The sequence below is a fragment of the Saccostrea cucullata genome, unplaced genomic scaffold, assembly GCF_032062105.1.
Source record: "Saccostrea cucullata isolate Sc308-1 unplaced genomic scaffold, CSIRO_AGI_Scuc_v1 ctg863, whole genome shotgun sequence".
NCBI classification, from domain to species: Eukaryota; Metazoa; Mollusca; class Bivalvia; order Ostreida; family Ostreidae; genus Saccostrea; species Saccostrea cuccullata.
This window is the reverse complement of record NW_026923740.1, coordinates 156,091-179,035: the sequence shown is the minus strand read 5'-3', so window position 1 is coordinate 179,035 and position 22,945 is coordinate 156,091. Positions and strand designations below refer to the sequence as shown.

The 22,945-nt window shown below is 35.4% G+C and overlaps 1 protein-coding gene across 1 annotated transcript in view; it reads right to left on the bottom strand.

Annotated features, from left to right (window-relative positions):
* LOC134264804 (uncharacterized) overlaps positions 1 to 22,945 on the bottom strand; it is a 194,911-nt gene that overhangs the window by 34,787 nt on the left and 137,179 nt on the right. The window contains exon 5 of the mRNA XM_062747082.1: positions 10,082 to 10,381. Within this exon, the coding sequence (XP_062603066.1) occupies positions 10,082 to 10,381 (300 nt within the window). The remainder of the gene's footprint in view (positions 1 to 10,081; positions 10,382 to 22,945) is intronic.

The following is a 22,945-nucleotide window of genomic DNA, read 5'->3' as shown; positions in this document are numbered from 1 at the left end:
AACAGGTTTTCAAAACTTTTTAAGCGAATTGAAAGAATGCCTGTTATGTTATTCAGTCTGAAACTGAAAGTCCGATTTATAACCCCCCCCCCCCCCTCCACCACCACAAAACTTTTGAATCAAAACATTTACTGATAATTCATTTTCAGTCTTATCAAGTATTATTTTACATGTGTTATTAAAAAAAAATATTTGTGAAAGGCATATATAAATGATAAGAACTCATTAAATTCGAATGGGGGGGGGGTGTTACATTTAAATTTTTAGTATTCCTCTGTCATCAAGCAGGATATAAATATATATATCACAGAAAACAATCAGTTTTCTGATTTTAAAAAGGTATCTGTGCTTATATTTTTTTTTAAAATCGGGATCGAAATCCCTCGCATTCCTATTTATACATAATTTAATGTCTTTATAAGTTTATTAGCAAAATTGACCATTAGAGGGGGGGGGGGGATTTCCACTGTACATTAAATATAACCATAGTCTTCTATACGACTAGTACTGTTCCAATAAAGATATATAATATAAATAATATTATCTTGACATTTGAGTTTTCTGTTCTTGCACCTTACATATTTCATATTCTTGAGAATTGAACTTTTTTGGTGCCGGGGAAACATCGATTTTTTTTTCCTCAGTACATATTTTTTTCACTAGATCTGATATAGAAATTTTTCTCAATTTATTTTAGAGTTATAGATAAAAAAATATTTAGAGCGTATAAGCATGCAATAAAATGAAAGCAAATATCAAAATGAAAATACAGTTTATTTCTTTTTCTCCACGTTCCTCTGTTAGACTTTTAATAATTCTCATCAACTACAGCAGAGACACCTTCGTGGATGATTACATTGTAAGTATATAATATAAACAAATAAAAAAAAAGCAAAACAAAACAACAATGACGTATTGATGAATCAACAACTTAATTTCTTAAATATATCTTTAAAATAAACTGTGTCCTAGAGAGTAAGTCAGGATTTTCAGATTACGCTAACTACACGTTAACGTATGACGTCGCGTCAAAATTCTTCGTAAAATCTCGACGTTCTGCTACAAAAGGTACAATATTGAGCGTTATTTTTACGATGCATACTTTTGAGTCAGATATATAAATTATATATCATTTAATTCTAAAAATTCTAAGCTCTTTAAAATGTTTTGAACGGAGCATGTCTGACATCCGGCATTTTTTGGCCAATACCGTACTTTGTTCTTTAAACTTTATTAAACAGTTCTAATAGATGTAATAAGAATATAAAGTCCACCGAGAACCTGTTTTATACGTAATAATTCTCCTCATGTTCCTGTGCTAAAAATAGCGACATGTAATACAATAATTACTAATAAAACAAACGGGGCGGGGCACTTTGAGAGGAGTGAGAGAGGTCCTAGGGAGTTTGGGTATAAGATTACATAGCAAAAGCTCAGAATCTTCTTGAAATATCGCCCGAAAATGATAGTGTTTCATCCAAACAGAATGTATAAATTTACGACCTTGAACTTTGACCTCAAAATCAATAGGGGTCTTCCTTAGACCACAGGGAGTTGTTGTGTAAAATATCATTGCAAAAGCTCAAAGTGTTCTCGAGATATCGTGTGGAAACGAAAGCGTTACAGACAGACAGACAGAAAGACGGACGGACGGACGGACGGACAAACCCAAATTAATATCCCCCACTTTTCAAGCGGGGGACAATAAGATATCGTGTGGAAACGAAAGTGTTACAGACAGACAGAAAGACGGACGGACAGACGGACGGACAAACCCAAATTAATATCCCCCACTTTTCAAGCGGGGGACAATAAGTTTATTATTGAAAGTTTAAACTCAAAAGTAGTTCCAACCATTCCTTAAAGGTGAGAGGGTAAAATTTGCACAAACTACATTACCCGACAATGCTTCCATATAAATACTTGCATGACCAATCATGGCTTTGCTATTCTTGAGAAGATTTTTCCTATATATTTCTTTGTAAATCTTTGGTCGGCAATTGTGACCCCGCCCTAACCCTGGGTGTCATGATTTGAATACACTTGAATCTACACTACCTGAGGAAGCTTTCATATAAATATGACCATTCATGGCTTTGTTATTCTTAAGAAGAATTTTAAAAAAAACAAACTTTTCCTATACATTTCTATGTAAAATTTTGGTTGGCCATTGTGGCCCCGCCCTACCCCTGGGTGTCATAATTTGAATACACTTGAATCTACACTACCTGAGGATGCGTTAATATAAATATGATCAATCATGGCTTTTTTATTCTCGAGAAAAAGATTTTTAAAGACTTTTCCTTTATATTTCTATTTAAATTTTTGGTCGGCCATTGTGGCCCCGCCACACCCCAGGGGGTCATAATTTGCACAAACTTGAATCTACACTGCCTGAGGATGTGTTCATATAAATATTATCAATCATGGCTTTGTTATTTTTGAGAAGAAGATTTTTAAAGACTTTTCTGATATATTTCTATGTAAAACTTTGGTCGGCCATTGTGGCCCTGCCCTACCCCCGGGGGTCATGATTTGCACAAACTTGAATCTACACTATCTGAGGATGCTTCCATTTGAATATGACCTTTCATGGCTTAGCTATTCTTGAGAAGATTTTTAAAGAATTTTCCTACATATTTCTATGTAGAACTTTGGTCGGCCATTGTGGCCCCGCCCTACACCGGGGTCATAATTTGAGGAAATTTAAATCTACACTTCCTGAAAATTGGCGTCGGAAGCAAATTGAAAGTGGGGGGGGGGGGGCTAATTAGCCCCCTATAAGTGTAAAAAAAAATTTGGTACCTTCGAAACAACCTGACAAGCAGAAAAAAAAGTGAATGTCCATTTCCGAAACACGAAAATCCTATTTCGTTGGGGGGGGGGGAGTAGGTTTGTACCAAAAATTTTCTACGAAACACCACCATTTTCCCCGTTTTTAACCTACACTAAGACGTATCTGTGGAAAGTGGGGGGGGGGGGGGGCTAAACCTACGTTTATATATTAAATATCTATACTAAAAAAAGTGGGAGGGCTAAGCCCCCCCCCCCCCCGGTTCCGACGCCTATGCTAAGGATGATTCAACATGAGTTTCTTCTTTCATGGCCCACTGGTTCTTGTGAAGAAGAGGTTTAAAAAATGCCAATAATTTTTCACTAATTCATAATCTCCCCTTTGAAGAGGGCTTGGCCCTTCATTTGAACAAACCTGAATCCCATTCACCCATACTTTGTGGCAAGTTTGGTTGTAATTGGCCCAGTGGTTCTTGAGAAGAAAAATGTGAAAAGTTAACGACAAAAACAACAACGACGACGACAGACGACGGACAAATTTTGATCGGAAAAGCTTATTTGAGCCTTCGGCTCAGGTGAGCGAAAAAGTTCGTGGACTAGCGTATAAAATTAAAACCGCTTTAGGTACATCAATGAATTTTAAAATATCTAGTTAATTAGCATCATCTTTAATATCTATGGAATAAACCACAAATCTTAAATTTTAATTTTTTTATATAAATTAGTAATATTTTTCAAACACGACGCTTTTTTGTCCCCCGCTTGAAAAGTGGGGGATATTAATTTGGGTTTGTCCGTCCGTCCGTCTGTCCGTCCGTCTTTCTGTCTGTCTGTAACGCTTTCGTTCTCACACGATATCTCGAGAACCCTTTGAGCTTTTGCAATGAAATTTAGCATAGCAACTCCCTATGGACTAAAAAAGACCCCTATTGATTTTGAGGTCAAAAGGTCTAAGGTCAAGGTCATAAATAAGCAAATTCTGTCTGTTAAAACACTTTCGTTTCCACACGATATCTCTAGAACCATTTGAGCTATTGCAATGAAATTTTATATAACAACTCCCTGTGGCCTAATGAAGACCCCTATTGATTTTGAGGTCAAAAGGTCAAAGTTCAAGGTCGTAAATTTATACATTCTGTCCGTGTGTAATACTATCATTTCCGGGCGATATTTCAAGAAGATTTAAAGCTTATGCAATGTTATTTTATACCAAAACTCCCTAGGACGTCTCTCGCCCCTCTCAAAGTGCCCCGCCCCGTTTGTTTTATTAGTATTTATAGTATTACATGTCGCTATTTTTAGCGCAGGGGCATGCGGAGAGTTATTGCGTATAAAACAGGTTCTCGGCGGACCTTATGTTCTTATTACATCTATTAGAACTGTTTAATAAAGGCTAAATAAATCAAACACCATGGATTGTGTAAAATTTTGAGAATACCGAACATGAAAACATGAATATATACATGTATGTGACTTCAGTTCTGCATATACTTCACCTCGGATAAAGCGATTCCGTGGTCCAGTGGTCATGTCTCTCGCTTCAAATGTGAGAGGTCCCGGGATCGAATCTCGGTCAATCCTTTTTTTTTTTTTTTTTAAATACTTTTTTTTTACTAAATGATAGTATTCAGCATGTGTAATGAAAAATTTATGAGGTTATAAAATCATTATTACAGTGTGATAAATATTCCATATAAAAAGAATCTTCTATACACATAATAAAGAATAAGCAATCAAATCTTTATATGCATATTGACATACATGTATTTTATTTGCTTCAGTATACATGTATACATTTAATAATTCTACAAATTTAATTATTTACAACTTAAGTCAGGGGGATCCGACACCCCCCCCCCCTCCACGAACTGCGCATGGTTTACTTTTTCCCTAAGCGGGGGACACAAATTCTCTGAATTAGCTTGTTCAACCTAAGTGTAACTTAGAAAAACTTTTTTGATATGAACATTTGACATCCAAAATTCCCTTTATTCAGGTATGTGATGAGACACTGTTCTTCCGTAAAAAATGGAATATCTACCTCATTCTGAAGGTTCTTTATAATTTTATCGTAATTTTACATGGAGTGTCCAAACAAATAAGACCTTGAAAATGACGTCAAAAAGGGGGAGGAGTATCATTTTCCAACATAATATAAATTTTTGGCCCTGAAAATAACCAGTATAGACCTAGAAAATATTTAAACTGGCTACGGAGAAATAATATGCATCCAGAGCTCTAGTCTTGTTTGTTTTTAATTCCAAATTACATTCAGAGAGAAATGGGATGCAGTTAATGTCGATTTGTAGTCAAGGTGTGAAAAATCAATCTCAAATCAAAAAATGACGTTGATCATGTGTTCTAGATATTGAACTCAAAAAAGCAAAATATACTGGCACAATCAAGCGATAATCTCTCCAAATGTAAATCTATTTGCAATATTATATGCATTGAAAGCCGTTGTTCCTTACTCAGCTGCAGGGAATCTCATCCAAATAAGTGTATGAGCTAGAGGAAGCAGAGATTGAAAAACAATGACGTTGTATAACGTCTGTCGTCATAAAACTAAACGGCGACATCGCCAGGTGATCATATAATGCCGTGTTATTTTATAATAATTTGGCAAATAAAAACGTAGCCAGCTTCAATTTTCAACTTTTCTTTTGTTGTTGTTGTTGTTGTTGTTTTATGTCCCTTATAAATTTTTAAAGCACAGACAACATGTATATAATCAAAGAACTAATTTTTATCCTCAGTCTACGAATTTTTTGATAACCCTTCTTAATACGTAGTAGAAAACAAAATTATCTTTAAATAATTTTAAGAAAAATTTTTCCCCCAAGAAGTGTAAGAAGTGTTTATTATCCTAGGCTACCTGCATCCTCGGTCTTTCTCACAAAAATATATATCAATTTACAAATTTTTTTACCAGTTTTTTACTTTCATAATTATTGATCGTTAATTATATATCATACACTCTCTTCTAATAGATAATGTTAATAATGAAGTGTATGTTTTTTCCTTCCTTTTTTAAGGTCAGACGACACGTTCCTTAAAGAAGGATATGGAGATAACGAACAGTATTCAATCTCAAAGTCCATAAAACAATACAATATAAGAGCAGAGCAAACACGGACCCCCGAAACATCAGAGATGGGATCGGGTGCCATGGAGGAGTGAGCATCCCCTGCCGACCGGTCAAAAATATATAATTTTTCCTAAGAATTTCTCATTGAAGTATAGGTATTAAACAAGTTTCTTCACAATTAAAAAATTAGGGTACCTTACAAAGCATTTGGACAAGATATCACAGGGTCATATTTCTTATATAACCCTTATGGGTAATCTTTTGAATGGCCTATATAACAAATTTTGGTGAACTAATATTTAAAAACATTTTGAAAACAATGTGAAATCAGAAGAAAATGACAAATATGAATAATTATTTGTATAATACCAAGAGATAACAAACATAAATTTGAGGAACGTGTCGTCTGACCTTAAATGACGAAATGGTAATGATTTCTGATCTCATGTGTGTAGACTATTTGTCTAGTGACGACGCAAGACTGGTGACGGTATTTAATTTACTACGGACATGAAGAACTAACTATACACCAGTTTTATAATAAGTGGAGTTTTTTTAATAGCGAGCGCAGCGAGGCGGCGCGAAGCGCCGCTCGCGTAGCGAGCTCAATAGACAAACGTGTACGAACGGAGGAAATTCGGGTTGAAATCTGCACATTGATCCAAGAAATTTTTATGAGTCCACGTGAAAACATTCTTCAATCCCAATAGTCCTTTGCGAAGCATAGCAACATGGTGGCTAAAACATAGCAACAACTTACTTGAAAAAAATTACAAACAACGATTTAATGCAACCTCCATGCCACAAAACTATCGTTTGCGTTCTAACTCAAAAGGACTTTTTATTTGACGTCATACTTTCGTCACTTAACGGCTCGGGTATTTCCGATTTTGTCGGAAACTTCCGAAAAGTTTGGAATCTCGATCCCGATGCCTTGGAAGTGATTTTTCTTCTTTTTTGATGAACTGAGGATAGGCAGTGCAAGTTAAAGTTGTGTAAATGTTTTCGAAAGTAAATATAAACTGCGCTCGCCCCAACGGTCGCACCGTAGAACATATTAGATCATCAGAGTGCAGTGTAGATCGAATTAAATAAACTAAAAGTCGAATATCTTAAATAGGAGGTAACCCATATCTATAATTCTTGTCATATATTTGTCATTGCAAACCACGACCAGTATGTGCAATCCTCCCTCATTCTGGTTTTTGCCGACTTTCCATTAGTGTAAATTTATTTTGTATGTTTCATTAGGAATGAAAATAACCAAGTATTTATAGCGAGCGCAGCGAGCGTCGCGAAGCGACGCTCGCGAAGCGAGCTCAATAGACTAATAGCGAGCGCAGCGAGCGTCGCGAAGCGACGCTCGCGAAGCGAGCTCAATAGACTAACGTGTAAGAACAGAGGAAATTCGGATTGAAATCTGTACATACGTCAGCCAAATTTCTCTGTGCAACATTCCCAGAATTCCTGAACTACCCAATGTCCTTTGCGCGAATATTGCCGAATAAATAAATAAATAACTAGTGCTAATTGTAACGGGGACCGTTACAGATGTTCCCCAAACGCTCCCCAACTCCCTTTTGGTGCCATATTCCCTGTAAGCTTCATTAAATAAGACAAACTCTATGCATTTGAGATTTTAACAACGTTTACCCAGAAGTGTACCAAGTTCATTCAAATTTTAACATTGCACGCGTGCGCATGTGAATGCATGTGCGTAATGACCATATCATCTTGTCTACACAATCTATATATTTTAATACACTAAATATTAAAGTATTTAATCCAAAATTATTAAAAAATACTCTAATTTAAGTGTATTTTTAATTTTACTCATTTCACGTGCACGCACGTGCATACATGAGCATGGTGACCATACCTTCTTGTAGAAGTCCATTACATCTATCTATGTTCTAAATCCCACCCCGTTTGGTTAAAAACCAAGGGAGTTATAGCTGTTTAAAGTTTCAGCCAATCAGATTGCAGCGCACGTACACGCACGTGTATACATATGCATGGTGACCATACCTTCTTGTAGAAGTATATTATATCTATCTATGTTCCAAATCCCATCCTGTTTGGTTGAAAACCAAGGGAGATATAGCGATTCAAAGTTTAAGCCAATCAGATTGCAGCGCACGTGCATGCACGTGTTTTCATGATAATTGCTATATATCAAGTTGTAGGATATCCTAATGCATGGCTATGTTCAAAATTTCAAAGGATTTCGTCAAAAAACAAGAAAGATATTGAGACTTTAGTTTCAGCCAATCAGAGCAAAGCGCACGTGAGATCTTGCTATTTTGACCATGACATATTGTTTATGCTACTAATATATCATCACATTATGAGTTTCAAAGCATTTCATCCAAAAATAGAAAAGCTACGGCTATATCTATTATATTGGTCATTTCACGCATTGCACGTGCACGCTCTTGCAAGCACGTGCGCGCAAAATGACCTTCGTTCCGCAAATCTACATAACATGCCTACTGACCCTAAAAAGGTTTTACCTAAGTCGGATGTATAGTTTACAAGATCACTCCCGGACAAAAAAGTACCCAGGAAGAAGAAGAAAAATAATAATAATAACTAGTGCTAATTGTAACGGGAACCGTTACAGATGTTCCCCAAACGCTCCCCAAGTCCCTTTTCGTGCCATATTCCCTGTAAGTTTCATTAAAGAAGGCAAAATCTATGCATTTAAGACGTAAACAACGTTTTCCCAAAAGTATACCAGGCAATGCGGGCGTGCGCATGTGACTGCATGAGCGTAATGACGATATCATCTTGTCTACACTATTTTACTCATTTGCACGTGCACGCACGTGCATGATGGATGACCTTACCTTCTTGTAGGTGTCCATTATGTATGTCTATGTTCTTAATCCCATCCTGTTTGGTTGAAAAACAAGGGAGTTATAGCCATTTAAAGTTTAAGCCAATCAAATTTCAGCGCACGTGCATGCACATGTTTTCATGACAATTATTATATATCATATTGTAGGACATCTTAAAGTATGCCTATGTTTTAAATTTCAAAGCATTTTGTAAAAAAAAAACAGAAAAGATATTGAGATTTTTGTTTCAGCCAATCAGAGCAGAGCGCACGTGCACACACGTGCATGCATGTGAATGGTGACCATACCATCCTATAGGAGTCCTTCATGTCTATCTATGTTCTAAATCCCATGCTGTTTGGTTGAAAACCAAGGGAGTTATACTCATTTAAAGTTTCAGCCAATCAGATTGCAGCGCACGTGCATGCACGTGATTTCATGAAAAATTTTATATATCATATTGTAGTACATCCTAATGCATGTCTATGTTATAAATTTCAAAGCATTTCATCATAAAACAAAAAAGATATTAAGATTTCTGTTTCAGCCAATCAGAGCAAAGCGCACGTGCATGCGCGTGAGTTCATGCAAATTTGACCATGTCATCTTATCTACACAGCTTATATATCTTTATATAATGAGTTTCAAAACATTTTATCAAAAAATATAAAAGTTACAACCATATTAAATATATCAGTCATTTTACTCATTGCACGCGCCCGCACGTGCATGCGAATGCGCGCAAAATGACCTTCGTTCGGCACATCTACACAACATGCCTACTAACCCTAAAAAGGTTTTAACTTAGTTTGGTGAGCAGTTTCTGAGAACACTTCCGGACAAAAAAGTACCGGAGAAGAAATAAGAAGAAAAAAGAATAATAATAATAATAATAATAATAAGAAACAGAGTAAAAACAATATGTTCCCCAACTTCGTTTGGGGAACATAATAAGAAACAGAGTAAAAACAATATGTTCCCCAACTTCGTTTGGGGAACATAATAACGCAAAGCATATATCAGACTTTCAGTTTGTAGAAATCTTTCAAAGAAACAAGAAATAACTCTGCAATGTTTTTCGACAAAAATTGCACTAGTTCTATAGTTTCAAACAGACGCTTGTCTCCGTAAGCTCCGACGAGCTTTGTGACGTCGTATGACGTCACAGCTAGTCGAGATGTCTCGTGCGGCTTGACGTTCGAAGTGGCTGATCTTAAGTGCTTTTGATGGTACAACTGCGCTCGCCCCAACGGTCACACCGTAAAACATATTATAAAGCATTCTCCATTTAAAAAATCAGCTATGTACATACCTTCCCAAAATAATTTTGAATTCAGGGTTGGTTATAATTTTAACTTACACTGGCAATTCGAATTTTAGATCCATCATCATAATCACTCTTCATTTGGTCAACATTAATGCAAATTTGCTCGTTATCAGGAGAGATTGGTGCCCAACTATGGCGCTGACCAGCACATCGTATGCCCACTTTCAGCTCGGCTGCAGCTTTGATTACCCTTGACATTTCTTCTTTCGTTGTAGGTTTACAAGAAATTACACAACTTCTCTGTGTTGCTGCCCAATTTTTAAATTCTTCAATTCGAAAGACTGGATTGGCACCAACTATCTCTTGAAGTTTTTTCATTGTCTCTTCCATGTCCTTTTGAAAAACGTAAAGATTTTAAATTCATATACACATAAATAAACAATTCGACAATTTTCTTTGATGTATCCGACCAATAAAAGCCTCATATTCAATATATACTGAAAGGAAAAAGAAACGCAGGGTAAAATTTTCAGGTGAATTAAATTTGTTTTTCATAAAATATGTTTTAGTTTTCCTATCTAACTTTTAAAATTATCTTTCAAAAAGATATAGCCAAATTCCCATTTGATTTTGTCTAATAATTCATGAGTTATTGAAGCTCAAATGACGATACCCCCCCAAAAGTGAAAATCGAAAACTCTCATTATCTTCAATGTCTTTCCTGTGCATTTGTCAGAGTCTTATTTCTTCTTTGCATGGAATTTTAACTCTTTGTTTATCTTTCAAACCCTGGCTATATTTGGCATGGGTAACCGCGCAAAAAAATAAGTCAAAGGGCGCGCGCATGCGCCAGTGAGAGGAATGCAACTGTAAGTTGACTGGCTCAAAAATCCTAAATGCGGAATTGTGTTCTTTCAAATTTCGTATGAATGTAATGATTATAATCATCTACTCTATAAATGGCTGTTTTTGTGGTAGTAAGGTGGCGATTTAAGAGATGGCAGGACGAATAGCCCGCTCCTAACATGGCTCTGTTTCGTGTTAACGTCATCGTCACGGTTGATTGAAAACCATTCCAGACCCTCTCTGACAACGGGTAACAAGTTTAATGGGGGAAAATTTACAAGAAATTGCTTTGTAAACCGATGTTGCCTTTTTCATTAATTAGGCAATTCGAAAACAAGACCCCACTGAACTTCCGTAAACTGTGCCAAGATTGCTAGAAATTCATAATGTCTCTTAATATTGAAAAACGATGTGCATACCTCATATGCATCAAATAATGCAAAAAGATTTGTTGACAAACTCGTCATTATCAAATTGCACGTGTTTTGGACTTTTTAGCGTTTTCCCTACGTGACGTCATAAATTTTATGGTTGAGTAATTCTGAATACTGATTTTGCTGCACAGTTACTAAATTTCTCTTCTGACCAATTTTCATAATTTTCGGTGAAGTGGTCAAAATTTTTTCGAACATTATATTACCCTGCGTTTCTTTTTCCTTTCAGTATATTACTAGGAGATATGAGAACATTTGTGACTAGCGCCATAAACTTAAAACCGCTTTAGGTAAATCAATGAATTTTAACAATTTTAGTAAACATCATTTTTTTCTATCAATAGAATAAACCATAAATCATAAGTTTATATTTCAATTTTAAAATTGTTAACGATTTTGAAACAAATGAGATGCTCGGGCGGCGCATCCCCGAACATGACATTTTTATGCGCCCGCATCTAAAGATCCAAGGCGTATATTGTTTTTGTCCTGTCTGTCTGTCTGTTTGTCTGTTTGTCTGCAAACATTAACCTTCGCCATAACTTTTGAAACATGAATGGATGAGACGACATATTTGGTATGCATACTCCTCTAATTAAGCTCTTTCAAATGACACCAAGGTGAATGGCCTTGTGACCATTACTGTGACCTATATGCTAGAAATAGTTTTTTCTGCAAACTTTAACCTTCGCCATAACTTTTGAACCATAAAAGAAAGAGACTTCATATTTGGTATGCATACACCACTGATAAAGCTCTTTTAAATGACACCATGGTCAATGACCTTGTGACCTTGACTGTGAACTATACGCTAAACATTTCTTTTTTTGTCGGCAAACTTTAACATTCGCCATAACTTTTGAGCGAAGAAAGATAGAGAGTTATTATTTGGCATGTATATTTCACTAATTAAGTCCTTTCACATGACACCAAGGTCAATGACCCTGTGGCCTTGACTGTGTCCTATGTGCTAAAAATAGCTTTTTTGAACCTTCACCTTAACTTTTGAACCATGAGAGATAAAGATTTCATTTTTGATATGCATACTTCACTAATCAAGTTCTTTCAAATGACACCAAAATCAATGCCTTTGTGACCTTGACTGTGACATATGCTAGAAATATGCTTTTTCGAACTTTGTTGCCTCCGGGCGCATAGTGTTTCACAAACGCATCTTGTTTCATTCTGAGCATAAATGAGAAAAACTCTAGTGATATGATTTGTCATACAAAAATCCTATATATTTAGGCATGTGATAAGTACGTAAGCGTATTAGTGCCACTTGGACACTTTATATTTTTTTTCTACACTTTAATTTATAAATTTTACACTTTAATCTGTAAAATCTACATTTAAATCTGCAAAATTTACACTTCAATCTGTAAATTTTACACTTTTACACTTTAATCTGTAAATTTTAAACTTCTTATGTGTATAACAATAAATGCGAATAATAGGCAAATTAGTATGGCTGATCCAAGTAAGACTTTTCTTAGAGTATTAGTGAAGAGCAAATCAAACACACGTGCATATCTTCTCAATATATATGATATTGTTTTCTCGCATAATCACCAGTGTTAGATTGACTTGTCCGGTGTGAGACAGCAGTGTGAGATTTTTCTGTCTTACACTGTGTATAACTACGCCGCGAGCGATAACGTAAGCATTCCGTCTTTATATATAAAGAAATCGTAACAATGTTAAAAAATACCACATATACTAAAATGTTGTCATTCAACTTATTAAAATAAACTTATTTTCACATGATATACCCTCAAAATGAAAATTCACAGAAAATAATTTCTCAGAAGTAAGACCACCACTCGTTCTAATTACTGCAAGGCATCCTTTTCTCATGGATGCCTACTGCATGGATCTTTCTAAGTTGCAATCTCCCATGCAGAGTTGTCGTTCGTTCCTCTCTCAGACACCTCTGCAATGGGCTCACGTCAAGATTTTTGACATAACTTATAAAACGTGATATTTGAAGAATTGTTTCAATTCAGATCAATAGTTCTGGATTGATTTAGTAAATATCTATCTCAAAACTCAGACATAAGCAGAGAAATTGAATTGTAATGAATTGAAACAAACGCACTATTTCTCGTGTTTAACACTGTGTATACGCGAGCCAACGACAGAGGTGAATGTATGAGCCGATGGTAGAGAGTGTCTAAGTTGATGAAATTAGGCGGAGGGGGGGGGGGTCTCTGACATTCCTTAAAAAAAGCCCAAATGTTTTAATGGGACTCAGAACCGGGAATTTGGCAGTGCATCACACACATTTTGGGCAATATTCTTGTGCTACCGCTTTACGGATGATTCAGACTGTTTGGGATAATGATGTTGAACTGCCACAAGCACTAATTATGTCTTATCATTTTCTTATCATTGAAGTTGTTTGTTTAAATATATCTAAATTTGTTGCAGGACAATGAAACAATTTTTTTACCTGGTTGTGATGCGAAACTTTTACCTCGGACGAAGACCCAGATCACTTCCGGAGTGGTTAAATTTGTCGAAATTTTCAAATTGTGATTAATTGGCGATGAAAATGACACACAATAATGTGTTTAATTAAATGGGTTTTATACTGGTTGACAATTTTTAAAAGTAATTTCCTGACGTCACGGCATCAGGCTGTATAAGGATTGATATTTGCAAGATCCAAATCTAATAGATCATACCTAGAGAGCTAGATTTTGTTCAAGCTGATTTACATTGGAATTCTTTACCTGCATTTTAAAAGAAACAGTTTTCAGAAAAAAGAATCCTGAGGCAAAAAACTTTAGCGTTTACTTCCTTTAATCTTTTTGCATGGAACAATTATTCCATGTATTTTTTGCATTTCTATACTACTGGAACAGTCCATTTATATTCTACGAAAGGGGTGAATCGCTCTTTTCGCGCCAAATTTCACTTAGAAAGCTCACGATTTTTCCTTGGATTGTTCTTTTTTGTGAATGGGTGTGCTAACTTCTATGTACGGAAGCCCGTTGGTGCCACGTACGAAAAAAATTTATCTGGCGACCGCCAGATATTCAGTGGCGGCCGCCATTTAATATCTGGCGGCCGCCACTTATTATTTGGCGACCGCCACTTATATATCTGGCGGTCGCCACCTAATATCTGGCGGCCGCCGAATAAATTATTTTGTGAAATGTGTGTTATTGTGTCTTTATTGGGTTAAGATATGATTGATGTTGACACAGCCGCTGCTTATTGATGAAAAATATAATGATAAAAAAGAATTCTTAAATATTGGAACACTATTCTTGGAAATCCAGAATGCAAAACTATATTTAATATTAATCTGCTCTATACAAAAACATATCTACTAGAAGTGTGGTTTGGAGTGTCTGGTCCTAATAAATCTCTTGGTTGGTTGATTTTCACACTGTATACACCTCTGAAATCACACGTTAAAACATGCGCGCGCATAAGGTAGCCAAAAGTTATCTGGCGGACGCCAGATAAAGTATGTGGCGGCCGCAAATTATTATGTAGCGGTCGCCAGATAAATTATGTGGCGGCCGCCAAATATTATGTAGCGGCCGCCAGATAAATATTTTGCGGCCGCAAGATAAATTATGTGGCGGCCGCCAGATGTTATATAGCGGCCGCCAGTTAAATATGTGTCGGCCGCCAGATATTATGTAGCGGCCGCCAGATAAATATATGGCGACCGCCATATAAATTATGTGGCGGTCGCTAAATAATAAGTGGCTGCCGCCACATAATAATCTGGCGGCCGCCAAATAATAAGTGGCTGCCGCCACATAATTATCTGGCGGCCGCCATATAATAAGTGGCGGCCGCCAGATAAAATATTTTTCGTACATGGCACCAACGGGCTTCCGTAGTACGGGAATTAAATAAAGTTTGTCCTTTTAACCTCCTTCTAATACTTCAGAAATTCTATCTACAAATTTTATCTCATTCTTTTAATAGTTTAAGTAACATATATCGTATATATCAGTATGTGGACAAGCAACACTAAAGATTTTTTTTCCCGAATCCGCGGTTGTTTACTACATAAATGGACTAGTCCAATAATAATCATCGCAGTTCAACAATTCATGGTCTCAGATGCATGAACATTTGTATCCCCGTTTCAGATGCATACAATAGATAAGAAACCAGTACAAAATCTTGGATTGTCCCCCACAAAGGCTTAAATATTGAATTTTCCTATTTTATTTTTAATATATATGATAGTGGACCCCCCCCCTCCTTTTTAAGAGAAAAAAAAAAACATAAATACTTTACTACTGTTAACTTTAGTGGAATAAATACACTCCCACAAAACATGCAAAATGTGTATTTTTAATTATATCCATCTTTTAAAATGTTTACAATGCATGATTTCATCTCAGATATTATTGATATATAATAATAGGTGTAATGTATCTTTCAATTTAGATTCAAGGGCAGATCAATCTACTTGCAGACCCCCCCCCCCCCAACAGAATAACAGTTTTCAAAATATAAAGCAAGGACATATTTTAATCCACAAAAGTATTGATCAAAAGGTTTATCTCTCCTCATGCAGATATTGATTGATTTAGTCAGGCAAGCTTTTTAACAGTTTTAACTAGATGCTGTCATGAGACAGTAATACCCGCACTAAGGTGTTTGCCTCTAAAACACGCTCCTACATATTGGCCGGCTTTCCAAGGAAAAAGTCAAAATAATTCTATAATTTACATAGGCGTCGGAACCGGTGGAGGGGGGGGGGGCTAGGGCCGGTGCTTTTTTTCCAAACATATACTTAGTATAGATATTGAACATTGCTTCATAGGTTTAGCCCCCCCCCCACTTTCCACAGACACATGGCAGTATACATGTAGGTAAAAAATGGGAAAAAGGTAGTGTATAGAAAACAAAATTATGGTACTGAAGTTCGAATTCAACCCCCCCCCCCCCCCACCCCACCCCCGGAATAGGATTTTCGTGTTTGGGAAATTGATGTTTTCGTTTTCTTTTTTTTTTTTTTTTTTTTTTTGCTTGTCAGGTTTTTTTAGAAGGTATAAAAATTTTTTTTTACACCTAGCCCCCCCACTTTGAATTTGCTTCCGACACCAATGATTTACATGTATTCATCAAACTGAGTATGAAATTCTCAGACCGGCCCTGTGACCTATAACTCAGAACCTCTTATATTTATTTTACATGCTTAATTCATTATATACCAGTTTGAATTCTATTAATGATGTAAATTAGATTTTGATAAATGTTTTGCTCATAATAGGACCTTTTTAAATTTATTAATCCCCCCCGTCGACACCACAATCACACAGCACATACTGTTTGGAATAGGCTAGATGGAAAAGTTTTGTTAAAACATCGTTTGTTATGAATTAATTTAAAATTTGTTCTTGTACTATACATGTTAACATGTAAATTTCTACATCACATCACGTTGCGTCACCCATTATCATATTTTTAGATTAAACACCATTTGGCACACCTCGGCCGATTCCCACTTCATCTGATAAGGTGACGGAATCGACGAAGGTTTGTCGAATGGAATTAGCACAAATGGCTGCAGTCTGATGTGCATTGGATTAATTCATTTTGTGTTATAACTGGATTTATATTTCATGAAGTTGACGAGACAAACATGTATGGCAGTCGGTAAGTACAAGTTTAAGTATAGTGGGGAGTAAAATAAACCCAAACGATTAGGTTAAAGTTCAAAAAGGGTCAAAGATCATCGCATGGCACACTAGACGAATTTCATATTGTGAAGTTATCTGCCAGTGCCATTGTCGATGTGACATTCAGTTACTGCCAATACTGGTGCGGATCCAGAATTTTTTTTCGGGAGTAGGGAGAGGGGTTCACATCTCAGTCAAAAAATTTCCAGCCCAGAATTTCCTGACAAGCAGGAGAAAAAAAACTGAAATTAAATAAACAAAATAAAAACAATGATAGTGTGGTCAATGTTTTCTCAGTTAGGGGGAGGATGTCCAAAGTCATTTTTTATTTGCTTCAGTATATAGTCTTGTTTAAATAACAAAGCAAATTCCAGGGGGGGGATGGGGGGGATTCCAATCTCCCTACCCACTCCCTGTCCCTGAAATAACAATCTATTTTGTGATTCCAATTAAATAGTATATTTTTTTCCATTTGACTAATTATACATATTTTGTTTCTTGTGTTTATATTATGTCTGTCTATTTTTCTGCAGAAATTATAACCTTGCCCATAAGTTTTAAGTGGGATGGGCTACACAAATGGCTTCTACATTTTATAGGTTTATTTCTTGTGACAATTAAGACCTTTTATTTGGGTACCATTAATTTTTACCTGAAATCCCTTGACCTAGGATACACATTTTTACAAGAAAAATACCAAACTTTAAACTTGGCCTAAATTTTGATCAATAGGTGCTAGGGCTTTCATGCTTAACATGTGTATTCATTGTGAACTGTCAACAATTATAAATATGTTTGACCTTGACCCTAGAGTTTGAACCACTTAAAAAAAATTAACCTTGGCAATTAACTTTTGAACAGGAATTACTAGGGATATCTTTATTTCACATGTGCATTCCTTGTGACAAGACTTTCTTCTGATACTAACAATTTGAATCCTTTGACCTTGAACTTTAAGTTTGACATATATTTGAGAAACTTCAACCTTCGCCATAGGCTTCCATACAGGGACATCAGTGTTTCACAAACACATCTTGTCTTCATTATTATTTGGTGGTGTCTCCATATGAGGGAAAAATTCCCAAGAGAGATGTATTCACAACAAACAAACAAATTACTAAAGAAAATATAAAACATGAATATGTTGGTCATGTATATCTCTGCATGAAAAAAACAGCTTTTCAAATACTGCAACCATATTCTAACCCTTTCAAAACACTCATTTGAGCTTTTCTGGTTTCCTTAACATGTAACGTCTGTCGTGACGTGTCGTCCATCTGTTTGTCTGAAAACTTTTTACATTTTTAACTTCTCTAGAACCACTGGGCCAATTTTACCCAATTCATATAGAAATATGTATATTTGTATGTCAGACTGTCCATCTGTCTCAATAAATTTAACCTTGGTCATCACGGTCATATCTACTGAATATTAAACTTATGTATTAGTATTTACCTGTGAGAATGGCATGGTTTTTTTATGTGCCCGGATCGATAGATCCCGGGCGTATATTGTTTTTGTCCTTTCTGTTTGTCTTTTTGTCTGTTTGTCTGTTTATCTGTTTGTCGTCAACTTTAACCTTGGCCATAACTTTTGAACAATAAGAGATAGAGACTTCATATTTGGTATGCATACTCCAGTAATAAAGTCCTTTCAAATGACCTCAAGGGACATGACCTTGTGACCTTGACTGTGACCTATATGCTAAAAATAGCTTTTTCCACTGTTTGTCATAACTTTTTAACCATAGGAGATAGGGACTTCATATTTGGTATGCATACTCCACTAATAGAATCCTTTCAAACAACATCAAGGTCAATGATCTTGCAACCTTGACTGTGACCTATATGCTAAAAATAGCTTTTTACACTTTTTGCCATAACTTTTTAACCATAGGAGATAGGAACTTCATATTTGGTATGCATACGATATCGATAAAGTCCTTTCAAACGACGGCAAGGTCAATGATCTTGTGATCTTGACTGTGACCTATATGCTAAAAATAGCTCTTTACACTTTTTGCCATAACTTTTGAACCATAGGAGATAGAGACTTCATATTTGGTATGCATACTCCATTGATTAAGTTCTTTCGAATGACACCATGGTCAATGACCTTGTGACCTTGACTGTGATCAATATGCTAAAAATAGATTTTTTGAACTTTGTTGCCGCCGGGCGCATAGTGTTTCACAAACAAATCTTGTTTTTTTTTTACCTGTGACCTAGAAGTTTGACCTACTTGCAAAAAAATTAAATTGTTATAAATTCATCATTTTGAAGGAGAAAAGTTAGGGCATTCATATCATAATGCATGTATATTATTACCTGTGATAAGACCTTTCCAAATAAATCATGATTTTTACTCTGTGACCTTGACCTTGAAGAGGTCAAGCCTCTACTTTTCAAAAATGTTGCATTTGCTTATAACTTTTGATTGAGATGAGATATGACTCTCACATTTGACATATACATTAATTACTCATAAGAATTCAAGGTGTTTCCCAGCATGTGATGCTTTTTTTTTACCCCTTGACGTTGATGTTTTACATAATTTTCAAAATATGTAACTCTCCTAAAATATGATTAGGCTTCTGAGTAACATTAAGGAAGACTTCAGGGAAGACAGGGCTTTTTTCACAAAAAACGTCATTTTTCGACCCATATTTGACCCCCCAGGACAAAATCTTAATTCCAAAACCTTACTGCACATCTACCTGACACCACCAACCATCTCCCAACAGATGATTAGGCTACTGTGTAAAATGTAGGAGAAGTTCAGGGAAGACGGGGCTTTTTGCATAAAAAATGTCATTTTTTGACCCCCATTTGACCCCCCAGGGCAAAATAAAAATTCCGAAACCTTACTGCACATCTACATGACCCCACCAACCATCTCTCAAAAGATGAATAGGCTGCTGAGTAAAATGTAAGAGGAGTTCAGGGAAAACGGGGCTTTTTGTATAAAAAACGTTATTTTTCCACCCCAATTTGATCCCCCGGGGCAAAATCTAAATTCAGAAACCTTACTGCACATCTACATGACACCACCAATCATCCCCCAAAAGGTGATTAGGCTGCTGTGTAAAATGTAGAAGGAGTTCAGGGAAGACGGGACTTTTTGCACAAAAAACGTCATTTTTCAACCCCCATTTGACCCCCCGGGGCAAAATCTAAATTCCGAAACCTTACTGCATATCTACATGACACCACCAACCATCTCCCAAAAGATGATTAGGCTACTGTGTAAAATGTAGAAGGAGTTCAGGGAAGACGGGGCTTTTTGCATAAAAAAACATCATTTTTCTACCTCCATTTGACCCCCTGGGGCAAAATCAAAATTCCGAAACCTTACTGCACATCTACGTGACAACACCAATCATCCCCCAAAAAATGATAAGGCTGCTGTGTAAAATGTAGAAGGAGTTCAGGGAAGAGGGGACTTTTTGCACAAAAAACGTCATTTTTCAACCCCCATTTGACCCCCCGGGGCAAAATCTAAATTCCAAAACCTTACTGCATATCTACATGACACCACCAACCATCTCCCAAAAGATGATTAGGCTACTGAGTAAAATGTAGAAGGAGTTCAGGGAAGACGGGACTTTTTGCACAAAAAACGTCATTTTTCGACCCCCATTTGACCCCCCCACTACTGGACGAAAAAAGTGCTGAGAATCCCAAATTTTACTGATAAAGTTTGATAATTACTGATACTGTGCTGTTGTTGCTGATAAATACTGATATTTACTGTTATTATTACTGTTGTTGCTGATATTTTTTGTTGTTTCTGATAAATACTGATAATTACTATTGACTTTTACTGTTGAGTCTGATAAATACTGATAAATACTGTTGAGGTACTGTCGTTGCTGAGAATTGCTGATAATTACTGTTGAGGTACTGTCGATGCTGAGATTTACTGATAATTACTGTGGTCATTGTTTTTAACGTGGTAATTGGTTTAAAATAAAACAGAGGGCTATAAAAACCTTCAATTATTACTTTCTTTTACTTGAATTATCATGACAAAATTTTCATATTTCTTTCAATGTTCTGCTTGTGACAAAATTACATGACTGTATGTATGTATGCTGATCTCAATTTCTACTATTACCTTTGTGAAAATTTTGACAATAATCGAATGATTTATTAACAGAATGAATATATAGAAATAGAATTAATAAAAAAAAATTAACTGAAGAAAAAAAATGGAATTTTACTTTTGCATAAGATCTTCTTGAAAAATAAACTGTAAATAAAAAGAAAATTATGCTATCTTAAAAAAGATCCATCGCCGCCTTTCCTGACTCCAAGAAAATTATGTAGGGAGATCGGTGATCTTTTTTTCAATAATAAGAAAAAAGTTCTTAATGGATGGAAAAAATTTGGGATAAAAAAAGTTTCCTGCAGGTTCGAAAAGTTGGATTTGTTCCGTTTTCACTAGGTCAACTGGTCGAGTTTGGACAACATTTTGTTTTTGAAGGCCAATTTTTCTCGAAAACAATTATTTTTATCTTGTTAAATGTACAGTTTTCTGGTCTCTTTTTGTCGAAATATTTGAAAATTTGCTCGAAAATTAGAAATTTTATCCCTTTTAAAAAGTAACTAAGAGGTGAAAACAGGTGTGAATATGTTCAATCTGTGGGCACTGATTTTAATTAATAATTTATTTATTTATTCATTTATTTTTAATGTTATGTAGACGTTTGTAGATCGTCCAAGAATTAAACTCCTCCACATGTACATATGTACAAGTACACAATGGGGCGAGCTGATTAAAAATTAGAGGTTAAGAATCCCTAGTGCAAAGGTACATGTGTTTAGTTTGTCTCTTAAAATTTAAATACAAAATCTTTTTTTATTTAATCAGTTTTGAAATCTCATTAATTTTTTTTTATTTGATTTTATCGAATGGGAAATAAGAACTGAAATGAGACTTAATTTAATATGTCACTATTAGTATATGATCAAATTGATCGATTTAATTTTGCGTGGTAAAAAGTTGAAAGGAAAACACCTTTAAATTGATTTCAATTGATCAGAAATCGGTGATCGACCTGTGATTTGGCTGTATTGTGTACATGTCTTCAGCCCCGGGGTAGAACGGGGTACAACTTGTATATTCCATGCAAATTGTAGTGGTCAGCGTAACAATGGGCACTAATTACCTATTGTTCTTCGTCAGCGGCTACCGGTGTTATCAATAAACAAACTACCTACGTTGTACATGTACTCGCTACTTTGGAACAATCTTAAAGTTTATGGTCGCACAAAAAAAAACGTAATATTGAATTTGATGACGAATAAAATTGATAGAAAAAATATTTAGAATAGAACACTTTGGTACAATAATAAAAAAAAAAAAGATATATACATGTACATCATGTACGTTGTACAGACTTATTTTAATTATTAATTCAATTCTCAAAGATCTATCTTTCTTCAGTATTTAATTTCATTTTTTAGTTTTACGCATATTTCTTTAATCAATCAATCAATCATTTATTTGAATCTTTTTACTATTTCAGATTAGTATACATAGACCATAAAAACATATAAAATGTAGGTGATTTTATACATAACAGTAGGTCTAAAAGGCATGCGTGAATAAGAAACTAAACAAAAATATTTTGTAGGTTGCTATAATGCGAAGTAAGGGAATTTAGGCCGGGGAGTATATTTTGTTTATCAGATAAAAGAATATCCCGGGGGAGGTGGTCACATGTATTTTCAATTCTGAATCTCTGCTAACGATGGTTTGGGACCGGTAAATACGTAGACGAGAAATTGACTTCAATTTTTAATTAAAAAAAAAAAAAAAAAGAGTGCAAAATATACAATCATATACGTAGATATAAAGAGAAAGATTGTTTAGTGTAGCACTTTTTTGAAATAATTTTAGCATTAATTGTACACAATTCAGATGCAGGGAAACTCCACTTCGCTTTATCCGAGAAAAAAAAAACCTTAAATGTATGGATTTTGAATGTCAGAAACATGACGTTGTCGTTGTGT